This window comes from Osmerus mordax, chromosome 1 (assembly GCF_038355195.1).
Source record: "Osmerus mordax isolate fOsmMor3 chromosome 1, fOsmMor3.pri, whole genome shotgun sequence".
Lineage (NCBI taxonomy): Eukaryota > Metazoa > Chordata > Actinopteri > Osmeriformes > Osmeridae > Osmerus > Osmerus mordax.
Window position 1 is genome coordinate 9450623 of NC_090050.1, and position 18958 is coordinate 9469580.

General features: G+C 42.5%; 1 protein-coding gene and 1 long non-coding RNA gene across 2 annotated transcripts; both read left to right on the plus strand.

Moving 5' to 3' along the window:
* The first annotated feature begins 2897 nt into the window (after positions 1–2897).
* Positions 2898–5004, plus strand: LOC136950389 (protein PHTF1-like). Its single transcript, XM_067244712.1, has 3 exons — positions 2898–2979; positions 3631–3756; positions 3982–5004. The coding sequence occupies exons 1-3, from the start codon at positions 2902–2904 to the stop codon at positions 4000–4002; spliced, it is 225 nt and encodes a 74-aa protein (XP_067100813.1). The 5' UTR covers positions 2898–2901; the 3' UTR covers positions 4003–5004.
* A 10716-nt stretch (positions 5005–15720) lies between these two features.
* LOC136950563 (uncharacterized) lies at positions 15721–17828 on the plus strand. The gene is made up of 3 exons (XR_010877497.1): positions 15721–15782; positions 16435–16560; positions 16786–17828. It is a non-coding gene; the product is annotated as an uncharacterized lncRNA (long non-coding RNA).
* Positions 17829–18958: the final 1130 nt, after the last annotated feature.

An 18958-nucleotide genomic window follows, 5' to 3' on the forward strand; every position in this document is an offset into this window, starting at 1 on the left:
GACTCTAACAAGAAATACATGTGATTTCAAAAGGAAACTTAAGGCAGCAATAATCAGAAATGAAATTAGAGTAGATTAGGTTATTATTTTAGGACAGACAACAATGATGTTTTAAGTCTGTTTTTGTTTGTTATTTTATTTTTACTGTAAATGTTGTTTTCTAAGTTTGTGTTTTTGTTCACCAACATTGATCATGTTGTACTGCATGTTATGATTTATATTGTAATGTTTTCTGCCTGAATCCCAGGAATAATAGTCTCCACTACGGTGTAGACTTATGGGGATCCTTAATAAACATAAACATAAACGGAGGCGTTGCCTCGACATACCAACTGAGGCACTGTATCGACATACCAACTGAGGCTTTGCTCGACGTACCATGAGGCGTTGCCTCGACAGGCTCACATCCACAGTCCATGCTCTTATGGTTCTTCCCTTTGGCACTTATTTTGGTTGTTCACAATATGTGCTTCATGTGTTGGCTACCCGCAATGTTTTTGGGGCTATCTTGTTGTTATTATCAGTGACCTATGCACTTTGTAAAGCTCTCTCTTGGAAGTCGCTTTAGATAAAAGCGTCTGCTAAATGAATAAATGTAAATGTAAGATGATAGCGTCCTCATGTGATCCACTGACGTGCGGTGATGTCAGTAAGAGGCTAGGCACTGAGTTATGAAAGCCAGATTACCTAATTTACTGTTAGGTAGGGTGACCAGATTTGAGTTTGTGAAAAACTCGAATCTCAAATCCAAAACTTGTAGTTTGTGAAAGACCCAGAGAAACACATATCCGACGAGGCAAAATCCCGGACAATTTTGGAATCCCTGCCGGACGCATTTTTAGGTCTCAAAAAGAGGACATGTCCGGGTAAAAGAGGACGTCTGGTCACACTACTGTTAGGCTAATATGTAAAAAACAGTAAACGCAGTAAACGGTACAAGCAGTAGCCTACAGCCGCTGACTATTAGCACAGCCACATAGCCAATCTTTTATTCCATACCAGTCAGTTTGAAACGATCGAAAAAAATGTGTCCCTTTTGCTGCAGTAGTCCATTTAAGTCTGGCGTAGACCTCCCTCTTGCTGTTAACTCCTTTTTTGAATAAAATCGATCTTGGAGTAATTCCTCAACTCTGTGATATCGGCACACACCGCTGCTGTCATTTTGACTTGAATTTCGCGGGGATTACGTTTACAATGTAGCTGGTGTAATGACGTCAGCTGCGCAAATGTCCAGTAATATCTCGATTTTAATTGGTCCATGTTTGATACGTAACGTAGGTGATTACTGGCATAACATATTTACGTGCAAAGGCACAGCAGAGTTGTGTTTTTCTAAGTACATTTTGAAGAATACAGTATCAGTTTTTCGCTTATAGTCCGCAGTGAATGGCTGTTTATTCTACAATTTTTGTTGTATAAAGATTATGCAACTGCTACATTTGTCATCGTAACATCTAAACAATTGGAATAACACACATATTGCATATATAAATCACAAGACTAAACAGTAAAAATATAAATACAAGTTTATTAAATAAAATGATTTAATAAACATTTTTACGTTTGGCAGTGCCTACCTTGCCTACCCAGACTGCACGACACTGATGTGATGCTTTAGGTATTGGCTGTTTTAGCGTTTCCACCAAACAACAGTGCCACCCTCAGGCTGACAGTAATATTTCAGTGAAGCTGACCTGGCTATGGAGCATTCATAAAATATGTATAACATTTTTTAATTTTAAGTATTTTAATTTGAATGTATATCGTCACACTGTGAGTGAAACAGTTAGTGAAGCATGTAAAAAATATTTTGTAAACATTTATATTGTATTTTTGTTACTATGATTTATGGCATGTTTCAAGTGCACCTACGGAACGAGCTCCAACATAAGCCTGTGCTCTGGTATTTTCTTTTGGGTAACACGTGTGGGACTGAACTGTGAGCACTCTGCAAGGACTCAAATGATAGTGTAATGTTCTCTTCTGTGCATGGTTTGAACAAAACAAGAACGTTTAATATTCTGATATTAATGTGATGTGATTGGTAGTACCATAAGTGATTTTTGAGTGAAAGGTGCATTTACAAATTTGGTAGTGAAGTAGGCCTACCTTTAAGAGGACTGATATTTATATTCATTGTATTTCAATTATTTCCTTTTGTCATCATTCATGTGTTTCTAGAGAAATGTCATAGGTGATTTAAACTGATCGTAAAGTTTCTCTAGTGGAGGCTTGAAAATAATAGTACCGGTAACTGGATATTGCCATATTTACACTTCATTGGTAAGCGTTTATATATTTCAGCCAGCTCACAATTCAGCTGCTGGGAACCCAGGTTCTAGTTTATCTTTATATTGATTAAATGTCCCATATGGCTAAGAAAAGTGTTACACACACCTACAGCGACGTAAAGTATGTACAATCACATATTTACAAACATACTCTCTCTCACACACACACATACACACACATACAGTCATATTTACAAACTCGCGTGCACACACACAGTGACCACACAACACTCGTTCGCTGAGTCACTCACGCACACACACAGATGCATTCTTCTGTATGCAGACACACACACTCACACATGCACACTCAGTAAACAAAAACTGGGAGTCAGGTGGCTGAGCGGTTAGGGAATCGGGCTAGTAATCAGAAGGTTGCTGGTTCGATTCCCCGGCCGTGCAAAATGATGTTGTTGTCGTGCAAAATGATGTTGCAAGGCACTTCACCTTACTTGCCTCGGGGGAATGTCCCTGTACTTACTGTAAGTTGCTCTGGATAAGAGCGTCTGCTAAATGACTAAATGTAAATGTAAACACATGTACTCTGTCACACACGCTCCCTTACTCACAGCTAGTTTCCTGCTCCTTCCCCCAGATAAACCTGTATCTCAAGATGGAAAAGAAGCCCAACAAGAAAGAAGAACTGAACATAGTGAACAATGTTCTGAAGCTCGCAACTAAACTCATGAAAGTAAGTAACCCTCAGCAATCGTCTTGTTAAAAAATTAAGATGTATTCCGTTTGCAGACGGGTTTATCCATGCAATGTACAGAGGGGGATTTGAACCTGCAACCTATGGTTTAGTAGCAGTCACTACCACTGAGCTACTGTATCCCCATCCCCTGTATCACTGGTCTACATCTTTCACCAGGGACTGACTCATTTGTTACAAAGTTAGTACTGTAACTACTGTAACTGTGTCATTTTCAATTAACTGATGCATGGTAGGTGTAATAGTTAAAGTGCATCCGGAAAGTTTTCAAGGCGCTTCACTTTTTCCTCGTTACAGGTGTATTCCAAAATGGATTACATGTATTTTTTTCCTCAAAATTCTACACACAATACCCATAATAATAACGTGAAACAAGCTTTTTTTAAATGTTTGCAAATCTATAAAAAAAAATTAACATACTTTTTTCACTTTGTCAAAACCAAGTCAGAATTCAACTTAAGATCCAAAGAGCTTGTATTTTCTTAAATGTATTTTATGTCTGTGATTCCAATACGTTCCGTGCTTTATCATGTCTGCCCTCTCCCCCTCCATTCCCATCTCCCTCAACCCACCCTCCTAACCCCTCCCCTACCCCAATCCCCGCTCCCCTTACTCCCCTCCTCCCCCCAGGAGTTGGACATCCCCTTCCGGCTGCTGGGTCTGACGGTGAACCCCCTGGTGTACAACATCACCCGGGTGGTCATCCTGTCAGCCCTGTCCGCCGTGGTCAGCGACCTGCTGGGCTTCAATATCAGGGTGAGCTCCTCCCCCTTCCCTCCCCCCCACTAGTCTACAATTAGTGAGCATGTCGAATGTACAACCTCCAATGCAGGAGTTAGTCTAGAACTAGGTTGCGATGCTCCCCAGGAAACAGGCCCTAGCACCTCCCTGTAGAGCGCGTCAACATTCACCATACAGCGTTCTTCGAGAGGGAATCTTTGAGCTGATGTTGCTTCCTCTCTTTCTCGTCCGTTCCCCCAGCTGTGGAAGATCAAGCCTTGATGGGAACGTGCCAAACCAAACCACTGAGTGTTGGACACTGGAAAACTGGACCAGCCCCTGATGCCTGTCCAGACGGGGCCAGCCGACCTTTGACCTTTTGGCCTGTCTGTTCTGAGAGTGTGCGTACCTACTGACCCTCCACCCCTGCTTCTCCGTAGCTTCCCTGGCCCCTCGGAGCACCAGATCTCCCTGGACCACCGCTCGCTTCGGCCCCTCTGTGACAAATCCCTTCTCCCTGTCCCTGGATGCTGCTAGCTCTCCCTGGACACTCTGTTAGCTGTCCCTGATGGATGTCCTGGACAACGCTGGCTGTCCCTGTTATCTCTTGTTGGGATGGATGCTACTCGGGTTGCCATGACTACCGTACCTCGGTGTCCCCTTCGTCCCTAGCATGTCACAGCAGCCGCTGGCTGGCCAGACCAGCGCCAAGACGCCTGAACATCACTCTTACCAGTCTTCCTTCTCTGGCTTCTCGTCTGTCAAACTAGTTGCCAATGGGTGCCTTTCCCCCAAAAAATGGGTTGTGTGATTGTTTGGTTAAGACAAATGAATGTGTTCTAGATCCGAAATAGGCAGTGGTGGTGGAATTCTGCAGTGGCATATTACCGGTAGTGAAAGCAAAACGTCACGGTTATGGCGTGACCATGTGTGACCTTTTAGGCGTCATCGAGGTTACGCGACGGTATGTAGACTAGGTCACTGTGCTCCATGTGCTAAAATGTGAAAGCGATTTCAGCGAAACACTACACGGATTAACAAGATGCTATTAACTGCATTGATGCTTCTTTTTATTTAAGGGGAACCAGAGCGCTTTATTTATTTGCAGTTTCAGCGTTGCAATTACTTGCCGAGTGGTATCTACAGAACTACATTCTTGGGGCGAAATCGATTGCTTTTGTATTGAAGACCAATATTCATCAAAGATACTATGCACAGGCGAGATGATTTTGTACGTGCAACATAATAGGAATGTTTGCCTCAATCTTTTGGAAGATAAATAAATTGTCCTTTTTTTAAGAACAGCTGACTTGTCTGTGTTTAGTTCATGTTTTATTTGCCTCTGCAATAATATCCCAGCAGGCTCTGGGAAGATGTGTAATATACATTTAGAAGCTGTTTATTTAGTGACTTCCACTAAAGATGGAGAAGTGAGTAAACACAAGAGGGATGTTGGATGTTGGGGGCAGTGAGTTTTTCACTCATTAATTACCCAGACTGGGGCATCCCACCATAGTGTAATTTGTCACGCAATAGTTTCATAATAAACCGAAAATATTTGTACCCTTCTGGAAAATGTACATCAACCCTTGAAAAAGGACGGCTTGTCATCTCTGAATAATCTGATGATGATACCTGCACAGTTCTGGGGGTTTCATCAAAGACTGTATTCAACAAGTTTCTATATCCTTGTTTTTTTAAAGTTCAGGGGACACTTTGACTGAGGATTTCCAGAACATACTCTCTGTCAATGTGATATGAAAAACAATGAGAATGGGAACTGATTTTTTTCTTATCTGGCCATTTTCCTCTTTCCAAGAATGAAGCAAAGCACTCAATGTTTTGGTGTCCACACTTTTGCACATATAGTTTAATCTGCCATCTTTCATTGAACAATTGAGTCCTCCATACACACTGTTGTTGCAGGTATTAAACAATCATAGACATCGCTGAGGTACCTAAAAGACACCATCTATTTGGAAAGATTCTATCGGTCTGATCTGAGTTCTTTACTTTGATAGATACCATCCACAAAAAGGCACAGATCAAGTGTTCTGCGTATGTTTTCTTCATGCAGACCACGATGGTATTGGCTGTAGACTCGTCTGTTCTGCTCTGGAGCTGTAGAATGTGAGACCTTGCTAGTCCAAGGAGGACAAAAGGAACTCCACCTGCATTTCTAGGTTCCCAAGGACTTCTCCAGACATAATCTCAGGACAGCCATATAGATGGTGCTCAAAATCAAAGATGGCGTCCATCCATGACTGCATCTGGCTCTGAGAACACATTGAGACATCCAAAACATTTAGTACTGTAAATCTACAAAGACACAGTGAACACTGTCCAGGTAGAGTGTGTGAAGGGGAGAGAAAGAAAGAGTGTGAGACAGAGAGAAAGAGACTGCACCTTGATTCTTAATAAAAAGTTCTCAGATCTCTGGCTCCAGCTCTGTCCTGGTGGTCTGATGGACAGAATGACCCCAAAGAGCAGATGGAGGAATCCATTGGGCCTCTGGAGTAGCAGTAGAGAGACATGAGAGATGAGACACAGTCAACATAACAATAGGACTACAGAATGGTGGGTTGGACCAGCCAATAAGATTACACTATTATGTTTGTGTCTCTTACTGGGGCAGCATGGACTGTCTTGCCCTCCAAAAGGCCGAGCAGGATCATTTCAAAGAACAAATCAAGGAAATTGATTTGGGTGATCTGAAATCAAACAAGTGCATATTTTAAAGAACAGTATGACACAAAATGACAAAAAGATCAAAAACCTACATCACAACCTCATTCATTGCTATGGAATGACTGGAATCTGATCTGCTGTCTGGCTACACCTACTCCTGATTGGCTAATTTCCTCCATCATAGCCTGTCTGTTTCCTGGCTCATTGATGAAGGAGACCAGGCGGTCATAGGCTTGCTGAAAGTCCCTCACATCCTCAAAACAGAAACGTAATAAAACTCACACCTCAAACTTCTTATTGAGTACAAAACACTAAGACTCATTGCCCTCTCTCTTTCTCTCGCGGTATTGTGAATTCTGTAGTTACCTGGTTATTGAGCTGAACCAGTAGACCAAGAACCATCCGCCCAGCATGGCTGATGTAGTTAAGGGACTTGTTGGTGTTGGTCAGATCCTGGAAAATATTGGAGAACCATCGGGACACTGTATCTACATAAAGTAAAATGTAGAGACTCATGACAAATACTGTTTCTCGTTACCTTAAAGGTATTGCGGAGGGCAGCCAGTTTACCCTCAAAATCTGTGGTCCCTTTGTAGGCAAAATAGCTTCTGTATCAAGAAAATGAAATACTCATTGACATCGTGAGATGTACTGAAGAAGCACTTTAGGTTTCATTCTGTACACAGGAGAGTAGCAGGACTATTTTCATCCAGTATTCCTATAGAACTTACTGCATCAGGGGCACCTCCACAATTGGTTCCTCCACAATGTCCTCCTCAATATCCTGCAACACAAAAGCAACATTTGTCTCAATCTCAAGGCACCTTTCACTCAGTGGCCAGTGGAGTCACTGGCAGAGGTACAAGCCCATGTAAATGGAAAGACATTTTACCTGAGGAGTGTCGTCAAAGTGGGGAGAAGGAGCCGGGGGAGGAGGAGAGCCGTGAGGAGAGCGAGGTGGAGGAGGGTCACTGAAGGTGGACTCTGTGTTGGAGCGAGACCAGCTCGCCGTCCGTGTCTCACCTGCTGCCTCGGCGAAGCCCTCGAAAGTGGTCTTCACGTCCACCTCCTGTGGTTAGGAAACACAGAACATCTTTAGACGTTTAGTACACCGTTAAACAGTGACGACTCTCAACCGAACAAGACGTTTCGACAAGGATAGTGTCGTGCACCTGGCCATCCTCAAAGTACAAGAACTCCTTTCTTATGTTGATGCAGTAGGACGTCACGTGACTCATCTCTCTATCGAGTAACTAGGGAGGACAAAGCAGAACTCATCAGTTTATTACTAACTGATATCAAATCTGTGTCAAGCTGTCAACACTGAAGCAGCGTTGATGTCCGCTTGTGAACATTAGGTGTTCGACTGACCTGCACCCCTGTGACCTCCTGTTTGATGGTAGACACAGCCACCAATCCCTGAAAAAGACACACAGGAATACATTCAGTTTCCTCCAGGAACCGTAGGATCAGCCAGATGCTCTGGTTGGTGGCCTGTTCAGTCCTCAGTATTCTCTCACCTCAGGGGTCAGAAAGTCAATGTGGAGCTGTCTCTTCCACCACAGCTGGGTCCGTTGGTCCATGACTACACTGATCTTCTGCTCAACCTCCTCCAGGGTCTGTAAAGAGAGGGTTCCCTTAATATAAATGCAACATGTTGGGGATTGAACTTCAGTCTCCTAATTGCTAAGCCAAACATACCAACAGACCGAAAAGACATCCTTTGTTCCAAGGTTGAGATTAGAGCTTGTAACTCGCAGACAGGGCTGACTCATTAAGTGCGTTTCCACACTACCACGTTACCGTTGTGTGTGTGTGTGTGTGTGTGTGTGTGTGTGTGTGTGTGTGTAGTGGTCAATACAGAATCAGAGAAGTCCACATGACAGAGTTGTCTGAATTACCTGCAGTCGTCCGGTATTGCGCCTGGTGTTCGTGAAAACTGAGCCGTTCCAAGTATCCATGAGGGGTAGGTCCTCCTCAAAGAGTTCCTCCTTGTGGAACCTCTTAGATTTCTCCTCACTCAGGGAAGAGGCGTCCTTCTCCGGCTCAGGCAAGACAGGCTGCACAACAAGAGCCAAACAGTCACCCTAACTTGCAATTTAACACACTGTCCTTTGAAACAATCCTTTCAATCCTGTCTGTTTTGGTTTTCATTGTACTGCCGTGGCATACAAATAAGTGTAGATGCTAATAGTTTGGGCTTCTCATTCAGTTTATTTCGATGTTACTAAGATTACCTGTCCTCTGGAAAGGGTCAAAGCCTCCAAAGTCATTTTCCCAGCTACGGTGAGGTACACTTTGGGAAACTGTTTGGGCCAAACAGGGGCCATGAAGAAAGTCTGTGGCAGGGAAGATATTAAGACAATCAAGTACATCCTCTTGGTTGAGGGTGACTTCATGATTTAAACCAGTTTATTATTTATTTTTAATCTCCAGACAGTAAATAATGGACTAAGAATATGGAATGTGGAGTGAAATAGTTACCAGATTGTCCAGAGATATTAAGATGCTCAGTACCAGCTTCCCAGCATGAGTCAGTTTGAGAACCGGCATGGGTGAAGGAGCCTTCATGGCAGAGAGAAAAGTTAGAGAATCTTAGGACTTGTATGGAAAATTGTTATTTGTGTCGAGTATATTATCAGTGTGTTACGATGACATAACTAGCTATTGCTATTTGCCCATGTTCTTAGTGATACCTCTATGCACCCTCTCAAACCGCTAACCCCAAACAGAGGAGACTTACAGGAAGCCACACTGGCCTGTAAAGGACCAGTGGTCCAGACAGAGGGCTGAACAGAGGGAGCAGCAGCTCCTCCTCAATGACCTGAGGAGGAAGAGGACAGTAGGTGGAGGAGGTTTTTAATGACAGTCCAGCATGAAACAAGCAAACAGTAATCATGTTGTCCCCCCGCCAGTGATGTACTGTAGTTCCACCCTTGGGTCAGTCAGTGACCAGACCGCCCCCTAGTGGATTAAAGTCCACATTACTGTGTGACAACCTGATGCACACATGGAGACCGATCCATACTGTCCTCCCGATTCCATTGTGATGGGGGATAAAGGAATTGGTATGAACAAGCATCCTTTAATGGTGAGATACAATCTAGTAGGTTGTGTTGTCTTACAGTGCTGGTTCTTCTGCATTGGCCATTCTCTGAAGAATTAAACCTTGATCTTGGTGAGTGGTCTGGAGTTTGGCCCTGGTCTGAAGATCTTTGCCTCGACTGAAAAGGTCAAAATGTTTAGGCCTTTAGGAGCATTATTTAAATCAAACAGGTATAAACTGTAACCAGAGATAGGATGTGATGTAGTAGGTTTTGTTGCTCAACTGTACAGTCTTTGTCCTTTCCTGTGGGGGACTGAGGGCTCTTTCTCCACTGCCCAAAGATCTGTTTCAGAGGCTTTAGTTTACGTTTGTTTGACTTCTTCTTCGTGACTTTCTCTACCTTCATCAGACGGTGTCTACCGCCATCAGCTGAGAGGGAACTTTCTGATAGTTTAAACACAAAAAAGAATGGAATTAGCGATGTATCGTGAATTGTGTTTGTTATCCGGCAACTAGTTGTCCAAGGGCTCCTTAAACACTTACCATAATCTGTATCATCGTTTGTCTTCGCTGAGGAGGCAGACTTTCTTTTCATAGACACACAACAAGTCAGAAGGGAGAATAGGTGAAGAAATCTTGTAAGTGACTCTCAACTAGAGACCCCTGGGTCACTTTGGGCCTGACCCATTAAGCCAATACATTGTTTTGATCTCAAATGTAAATAATCAAATAACTATTGCTATCTGTAATGAGAAACTAACTCTGCTATTTCATGATCTAACTGAAAACTCTGAAACTTCGAATTAAAGCTCAAGTTGTAGATGACATCATAATTGCAAGGCTCATTGTGACATAATGTCCATCATGTGTGAAAAAAAAATCTAAAAGTTGTTTACAAATTAAACTAGTCCGCTTTCAAGTATTCCAACGTGATATCAAAGGAACATAATAAATTACAGTAACACATTACAGTTTTTCACAATTGTTAACACACGTTTCTCAAAACAATAACGGCTTTCTCAAAACTGCACACACAAAACTGAAAAGCTCACACACAAAATGCTAAACCTGACACTCCTTTGCAAGATGACTCTTTGCCATCAAATCTCTTACCTGTTCACAAAATGCACTACCAAGCATTCACAGCACACAGTAGTGCAAAATTGAAAACACAATTCTAGAAATGGAACACACCATACGAATGACTCTGGGGAATCAGCCATTTCAACTTTTGTAAAATGTCTCAGTGTAGGCCTAATTTTTTCAAACATAAAACAGCACACATATGCGGCAAAAAAAGTTTTATTTCTGAACAGTACAGTACTGTCAACGGGCCTGCTCAACCCATTGCAGCACACAAAGTGATGTTCCCATCACGCTGGCCGGGGACCTCAACAATGGCGCGCTGGCCAATGACATTTCTGCCCCGGTGCCTCCTCTTCACCAGGTTGAATCCAACCTCATCAATGAATATGTATTCATATAGCTCATTAGCTGTGTCATGCTCCTGGATCCGCTGGAACAGACAGCATGATAATAATGCAAGTTATAGTATGACACAGATGGGTCAACGCAGTGGACTACAGTGAGACACTGTAGAAAAGGAACAATATTGGATTACTGGTACAATACATGCGTGTCAGTGCTGAATGTATGGGACTTACGAGCACAAACTCTTGCCGTAACTCCTTGATGTGGTCTGTGTTTCAGTCGAATAGGACCCTGTACACTTGTTTCATCCGCATGGCATTCCTGGGGCATTCCTTTCCCCCATGTTTCTGAATGTGACATGGTCAGCCAGGATCCACGAACCATTTTCACAATGTCAGTCTCCTGTTCGGCTGTGAAAGTGCATGTTCTTCCTCCACGGTGTGGTTCTCTTTCAGTCCTGCAAAATACAAATACAGTGAGCACACTGTATTCTATTGATATGCAGTATTTCAGTACACAAGGCAAATATAATTCATACCTGTTCTCTATTCTAAAGGTTCTAATGATGGCCAGCCTCCCTCATGCTCAAACCATGGTTGAGCACATGGTCAACCATGGTGGCCCGAATCTCATTGGAGATCACCGTTCTCTTTCTTCTTTCTCCTCCTCCTCCTTCTTCTTCTCCTCTTCCTCCTCCTCCTTCTTGTCATCCTCCTCTTCCTCCTCCTTATCCTCCTCCTTGTCATCCTCTCCCTCCTCTTCCTTGTCCTCTTCCTTTTAATTCTGCAGTCCTGATCGCAAATTGCTCACCAGACCTATGATTTGAATATTTGTGTGTTGTAGGTTGATGCTTTGAGACTTTACTTGAGAAGTGTGTGCAACAACTGAACATTGTGTGTAGTGTTTTGACAACAAGGTGATGTGTAATTGACATCAGTGTGTAAACAAGGAAAGTCAGAGTCTAATGCAGATAAGGGAGTGTGAAGTAGTACCAAATTGGGTCGAGCAATTGGTACATGAAGTGAAGGTTGTGAAAATTGTGCCAAAGTTTTGCTTTTTGTGTGTTAACAATTATGAAAAACTGTAATGAGGTGCTTCAACTAGAGTTAAAGCTGGTTTATGAATGGATCTTGGAAAATAAGATGAAGTTGAATGTTTTAAAAACTAAATGCATGGTTATAGGTTCTAAATATTCTCTCCGGACAGATCAGAAATTAAGCCTCTCTTTAAAGGGTGCTACTATGGAGCAGGTCAAAGAAGTCAAACTGTTGGGTGTCATTATTGACGAAACACTGTCATGGTCCACTCAGATTAAAAATTAGAAGGAGTGCTCATCTGCTAACCAACACAACAATTAGACTACTCATACAATCTCTAGTTCTGTCAAATCTGGACTACTGTCCTGTTATCTGGTCTAGTGCATCAAAGCAGGAACTTAATAAACTTCAGCTTGCTCCGAACAGAGCGGCAAGACTAACACTTGACTGCTCTGTCAGGAGTAGTGTGGAGGATATGCATGCCAGGCTGTCATGGGTGAGGGTGGATGAAAGACTGGCATGCAGCCTTATTCTGTTCTTAAATAATGTCTATTTCTCACAGAAACCCGTCAGTTTGTCTCTACATTTACATTTACATTTAGTCATTTAGCAGACGCTCTTATCCAGAGCGACTTACAGTAAGTACAGGGACATTCCCCCGAGGCAAGTAGGGTGAAGTGCCTTGCCCAAGGACACAACGTCAGTTGGCACTGCCGGGAATCGAACTGGCAACCTTCGGATTACTAGCCCGATTCCCTCACCGCTCAGCCACCTGACTCCCAGGTCAGGTCTGTCTCTACAGCTATCACATGTAAATGAGAGACATAGTTTTAATACTAGACAGGCACTAAGTGGTCACTTTACTCTTCCTCTACCCAGAACCAATGCACTTAAGAAAACGGTAATGTACAGAGCTATTGCATACTGGAATGTGCTCCCCTCATATTTGACTCTAACAAGAAATACATGTGATTTCAAAAGGAAACTTAAGGCAGCAATAATCAGAAATGAAATTAGAGTAGATTAGGTTATTATTTTAGGACAGACAACAATGATGTTTTAAGTCTGTTTTTGTTTGTTATTTTATTTTTACTGTAAATGTTGTTTTCTAAGTTTGAGTTTTTGTTCACCAACATTGATCATGTTGTACTGCATGTTATGATTTATATTGTAATGTTTTCTGCCTGAATCCCAGGAATAATAGTCTCCACTACGGTGTAGACTTATGGGGATCCTTAATAAACATAAACATAAACTGAGGCGTTTGCCTCGACATACCATGAGGCGTTGCCTCGACAGGCTCACATCCACAGTCCATGCTCCTATGGTTCTTCCCTTTGGCACTTATTTTGGTTGTTCACAATATGTGCTTCATGTGTTGGCTACCCGCAATGTTTTTGGGGCTATCTTGTTGTTATTATCAGTGACCTATGCACTTTGTAAAGCTCTCTCTTTTAAGTCGCTTTAGATAAAAGCGTCTGCTAAATGAATAAATGTAAATGTAAGATGATAGCGTCCTCATGTGATCCACTGACGTGCGGTGATGTCAGTAAGAGGCTAGGCACTGAGTTATGAAAGCCAGATTACCTAATTTACTGTTAGGTAGGGTGACCAGATTTGAGTTTGTGAAAAACTCGAATCTCAAATCCAAAACTTGTAGTTTGTGAAAGACCCAGAGAAACACATATCCGACGAGGCAAAATCCCGGACAATTTTGGAATCCCTGCCGGACGCATTTTTTAGGTCTCAAAAAGAGGACATGTCCGGGTAAAAGAGGACGTCTGGTCACACTACTGTTAGGCTAATATGTAAAAAACAGTAAACGCAGTAAACGGTACAAGCAGTAGCCTACAGCCGCTGACTATTAGCACAGCCACATAGCCAATCTTTTATTCCATACCAGTCAGTTTGAAACGATCGAAAAAAATGTGTCCCTTTTGCTGCAGTAGTCCATTTAAGTCTGGCGTAGACCTCCCTCTTGCTGTTAACTCCTTTTTTGAATAAAATCGATCTTGGAGTAATTCCTCAACTCTGTGATATCGGCAGACACCGCTGCTGTCATTTTGACTTGAATTTCGCGGGGATTACGTTTACAATGTAGCTGGTGTAATGATGTCAGCTGCGCAAATGTCCAGTAATATCTCGATTTTAATTGGTCCATGTTTGATACGTAACGTAGGTGATTACTGGCATAACATATTTACGTGCAAAGGCTACGTACATTTTGAAGAATACAATATCAGTTTTTCGCTTGTCGTCCGCAGTGAATGGCTGTTTATTCTAAAATTTTTGTTGTATAAAGATTATGCAACCGCTACATTTGTCATCGTAACATCTAAACAATTGGAATAACACACATATTGCATATATAAATCACAAGACTAAACAGTAAAAATATAAATACAAGTTTATTAAATAAAATGATTTAATAAACATTTTTACGTTTGGCAGTGCCTACCTTGCCTACCCAGACTGCACGACACTGATGTGATGCTTTAGGTATTGTCTGTTTTAGCGTTTCCACCAAACAACAGTGCCACCCTCAGGCTGACAGTAATATTTCAGTGAAGCTGACCTGGCTATGGAGCATTCATAAAATATGTATAATTTTTTTTAATTTTAAGTATTTTAATTTGAATGTATCTTGTCACACTGTGAGTGAAACAGTTAGTGAAGCATGTAAAAAATATTGTGTAAACATTTATATTGTATTTTTGTTACTATGATTTATGGCATGTTTCAAGTGCACCTACGGAACGAGCTCCAACATAAGCCTGTGCTCTGGTATTTTCTTTTGGGTAACACGTGTGGGACTGAACTGTGAGCACTCTGCAAGGACTCAAAGGATAGTGTAATGTTCTCTTCTGTGCATGGTTTGAACAAAACAAGAACGTTTAATATTCTGATATTAATGTGATGTGATTGGTAGTACCATAAGTGATTTTTGAGTGAAAGGTGCATTTACAAATTTGGTAGTGAAGTAGGCCTACCTTTAAGAGGACTGATATTTATATTCATTGTATTTCAATGATTTCCTTTTGTCATCATTCATGTGTTTCTAGAGAAATGTCATAGGTGATTTAAACTGATCGTAAAGTTTCTCTAGTGGAGGCTTGAAAATATTAGTACCGGTAACTGGATATTGCCATATTTACACTTCATTGGTAAGCGTTTATATATTTCAGCCAGCTCACAATTCAGCTGCTGGGAACCCAGGTTCTAGTTTATCTTTATATTGATTAAATGTCCCATATGGCTAAGAAAAGTGTTACACACACCTACAGCGACGTAAAGTATGTACAATCACATATTTACAAACATACTCTCTCTCACACACACACATACACACACATACAGTCATATTTACAAACTCGCTTGCACACACACAGTGACCACACAACACTCGTTCGCTGAGTCACTCACGCACACACACAGATGCATTCTTCTGTATGCAGACACACACACTCACACATGCACACTCAGTAAACAAAAACTGGGAGTCAGGTGGCTGAGCGGTTAGGGAATCGGGCTAGTAATCAGAAGGTTGCTGGTTCGATTCCCCGGCCGTGCAAAATGATGTTGTTGTCGTGCAAAATGATGTTGCAAGGCACTTCACCTTACTTGCCTCGGGGGAATGTCCCTGTACTTACTGTAAGTCGCTCTGGATAAGAGCGTCTGCTAAATGACTAAATGTAAATGTAAACACATGTACTCTGTCACACACACTCCCTTACTCACAGCTAGTTTCCTGCTCCTTCCCCCAGATAAACCTGTATCTCAAGATGGAAAAGAAACCCAACAAGAAAGAAGAACTGAACATAGTGAACAATGTTCTGAAGCTCGCAACTAAACTCATGAAAGTAAGTAACCCTCAGCAATCGTCTTGTTAAAAAATTAAGATGTATTCCGTTTGCAGACGGGTTTATCCATGCAATGTACAGAGGGGAATTTGAACCTGCAACCTATGGATTAGTAGCAGTCACTACCACTGAGCTACTGTATCCCCATCCCCTGTATCACTGGTCTTCATCTTTCACCAGGGACTGACTCATTTGTTACAAAGTTAGTACTGTAACTACTGTAACTGTGTCATTTTCAATTAACTGATGCATGGTAGGTGTAATAGTTAAAGTGCATCCGGAAAGTTTTCAAGGCGCTTCACTTTTTCCACGTTACAGGTGTATTCCAAAATGGATTACATGTATTTTTTTCCTCAAAATTCTACACACAATACCCATAATAATAACGTGAAACAAGCTTTTTTTAAATGTTTGCAAATCTATAAAAAAAAAATTTACATACTTTTTTCACTTTGTCAAAAACAAGTCAGAATTCAACTTAAGATCCAAAGAGCTTGTATTTTCTTAAATGTATTTTATGTCTGTGATTCCAATACGTTCCGTGCTTTATCATGTCTGCCCTCTCCCCCTCCATTCCCATCTCCCTCAACCCACCCTCCTAACCCCTCCCCTACCCCAATCCCCGCTCCCCTTACTCCCCTCCTCCCCCCAGGAGTTGGACATCCCCTTCCGGCTGCTGGGTCTGACGGTGAACCCCCTGGTGTACAACATCACCCGGGTGGTCATCCTGTCAGCCCTGTCCGCCGTGGTCAGCGACCTGCTGGGCTTCAATATCAGGGTGAGCTGCTCCCCCTTCCCTCCCCCCCACTGGTCTACAATTAGTGAGCATGTCGAATGTACAACCTCCAATGCAGGAGTTAGTCTAGAACTAGGTTGCGATGCTCCCCAGGAAACAGGCCCTAGCACCTCCCTGTAGAGCGCGTCAACATTCACCATACAGCGTTCTTCGAGAGGGAATCTTTGAGCTGATGTTGCTTCCTCTCTTTCTCGTCCGTTCCCCCAGCTGTGGAAGATCAAGCCTTGATGGGAACGTGCCAAACCAAACCACTGAGTGTTGGACACTGGAAAACTGGACCAGCCCCTGATGCCTGTCCAGACGGGGCCAGCCGACCTTTGACCTTTTGGCCTGTCTGTTCTGAGAGTGTGCGTACCTACTGACCCTCCACCCCTGCTTCTCCGTAGCTTCCCTGGCCCCTCGGAGCACCAGATCTCCATGGACCACCGCTCGCTTCGGCCCCTCTGTGACAAATCCCTTCTCCCTGTCCCTGGATGCTGCTAGCTCTCCCTGGACACTCTGTTAGCTGTCCCTGATGGATGTCCTGGACAACGCTGGCTGTCCCTGTTATCTCTTGTTGGGATGGATGCTACTCGGGTTGCCATGACTACCGTACCTCGGTGTCCCCTTCGTCCCTAGCATGTCACAGCAGCCGCTGGCTGGCCAGACCAGCGCCAAGACGCCTGAACATCACTCTTACCAGTCTTCCTTCTCTGGCTTCTCGTCTGTCAAACTAGTTGCCAATGGGTGCCTTTCCCCCAAAAAATGGGTTGTGTGATTGTTTGGTTAAGACAAATGAATGTGTTCTAGATCCGAAATAGGCGGTGGTGGTGGAATTCTGCAGTGGCATATTACCGGTAGTGAAAGCAAAACGTCACGGTTATGGCGTGACCATGTGTGACCTTTTAGGCGTCATCGAGGTTACGCGACGGTATGTAGACTAGGTCACTGTGCTCCATGTGCTAAAATGTGAAAGCGATTTCAGCGAAACACTACACGGATTAACAAGATGTTATTAACTGCATTGATGCTTCTTTTTATTTAAGGGGAACCAGAGCGCTTTATTTATTTGCAGTTTCAGCGTTGCAATTACTTGCCGAGTGGTATCTACAGAACTACATTCTTGGGGCGAAATCGATTGCTTTTGTATTGAAGACCAATATTCATCAAAGATACTATGCACAGGCGAGATGATTTTGTACGTGCAACATAATAGGAATGTTTGCCTCAATCTTTTGGAAGATAAATAAATTGTCCTTTTTTTAAGAACAGCTGACTTGTCTGTGTTTAGTTCATGTTTTATTTGCCTCTGCAATAATATCCCAGCAGGCTCTGGGAAGATGTGTAATATACATTTAGAAGCTGTTTATTTAGTGACTTCCACTAAAGATGGAGAAGTGAGTAAACACAAGAGGGATGTTGGATGTTGGGGGCAGTGAGTTTTTCACTCATTAATTACCCAGACTGGGGCATCCCACCATAGTGTAATTTGTCACGCAATAGTTTCATAATAAACCGAAAATATTTGTACCCTTCTGGAAAATGTACATCAACCCTTGAAAAAGGACGGCTTGTCATCTCTGAATTATCTGATGATGATACCTGCACAGTTCTGGGGGTTTCATCAAAGACTGTATTCAACAAGTTTCTATATCCTTGTTTTCAGTCAAAGTTCAGGGGACACTTTGACTGAGGATTTCCAGAACATACTCTCTGTCAATGTGATATGAAAAACAATGAGAATGGGAACTGATTTTTTTCTTATCTGGCCATTTTCCTCTTTCCAAGAATGAAGCAAAGCACTCAATGTTTTGGTGTCCACACTTTTGCACATATAGTTTAATCTGCCATCTTTCATTGAACAATTGAGTCCTCCATACACACTGTTGTTGCAGGTATTAAACAATCATAGACATCGCTGAGGTACCTAAAAGACACCATCTATTTGGAAAGATTCTATCGGTCTGATCTGAGTTCTTTACTTTGATAGATACCATCCACAAAAAGGCACAGATCAAGTGTTCTGCGTATGTTTTCTTCATGCAGACCACGATGGTATTGGCTGTAGACTCGTCTGTTCTGCTCTGGAGCTGTAGAATGTGAGACCTTGCTAGTCCAAGGAGGACAAAAGGAACTCCACCTGCATTTCTAGGTTCCCAAGGACTTCTCCAGACATAATCTCAGGACAGCCATATAGATGGTGCTCAAAATCAAAGATGGCGTCCATCCATGACTGCATCTGGCTCTGAGAACACATTGAGACATCCAAAACATTTAGTACTGTAAATCTACAAAGACACAGTGAACACTGTCCAGGTAGAGTGTGTGAAGGGGAGAGAAAGAAAGAGTGTGAGACAGAGAGAAAGAGACTGCACCTTGATTCTTAATAAAAAGTTCTCAG

Excerpts from the sequence above, each read along its gene's own strand:
- LOC136950389 (XM_067244712.1), top strand. The coding sequence starts at position 2,902 with ATGGAAAAGAAGCCCAACAAGAAAGAAGAACTGAACATAGTGAACAAT. Across the intron at positions 2,980-3,630 it reads TCGCAACTAAACTCATGAAA|GAGTTGGACATCCCCTTCCG; the intron begins GTAAGTAACCCT and ends TCCTCCCCCCAG. Across the intron at positions 3,757-3,981 it reads TGCTGGGCTTCAATATCAGG|CTGTGGAAGATCAAGCCTTG; the intron begins GTGAGCTCCTCC and ends CCGTTCCCCCAG.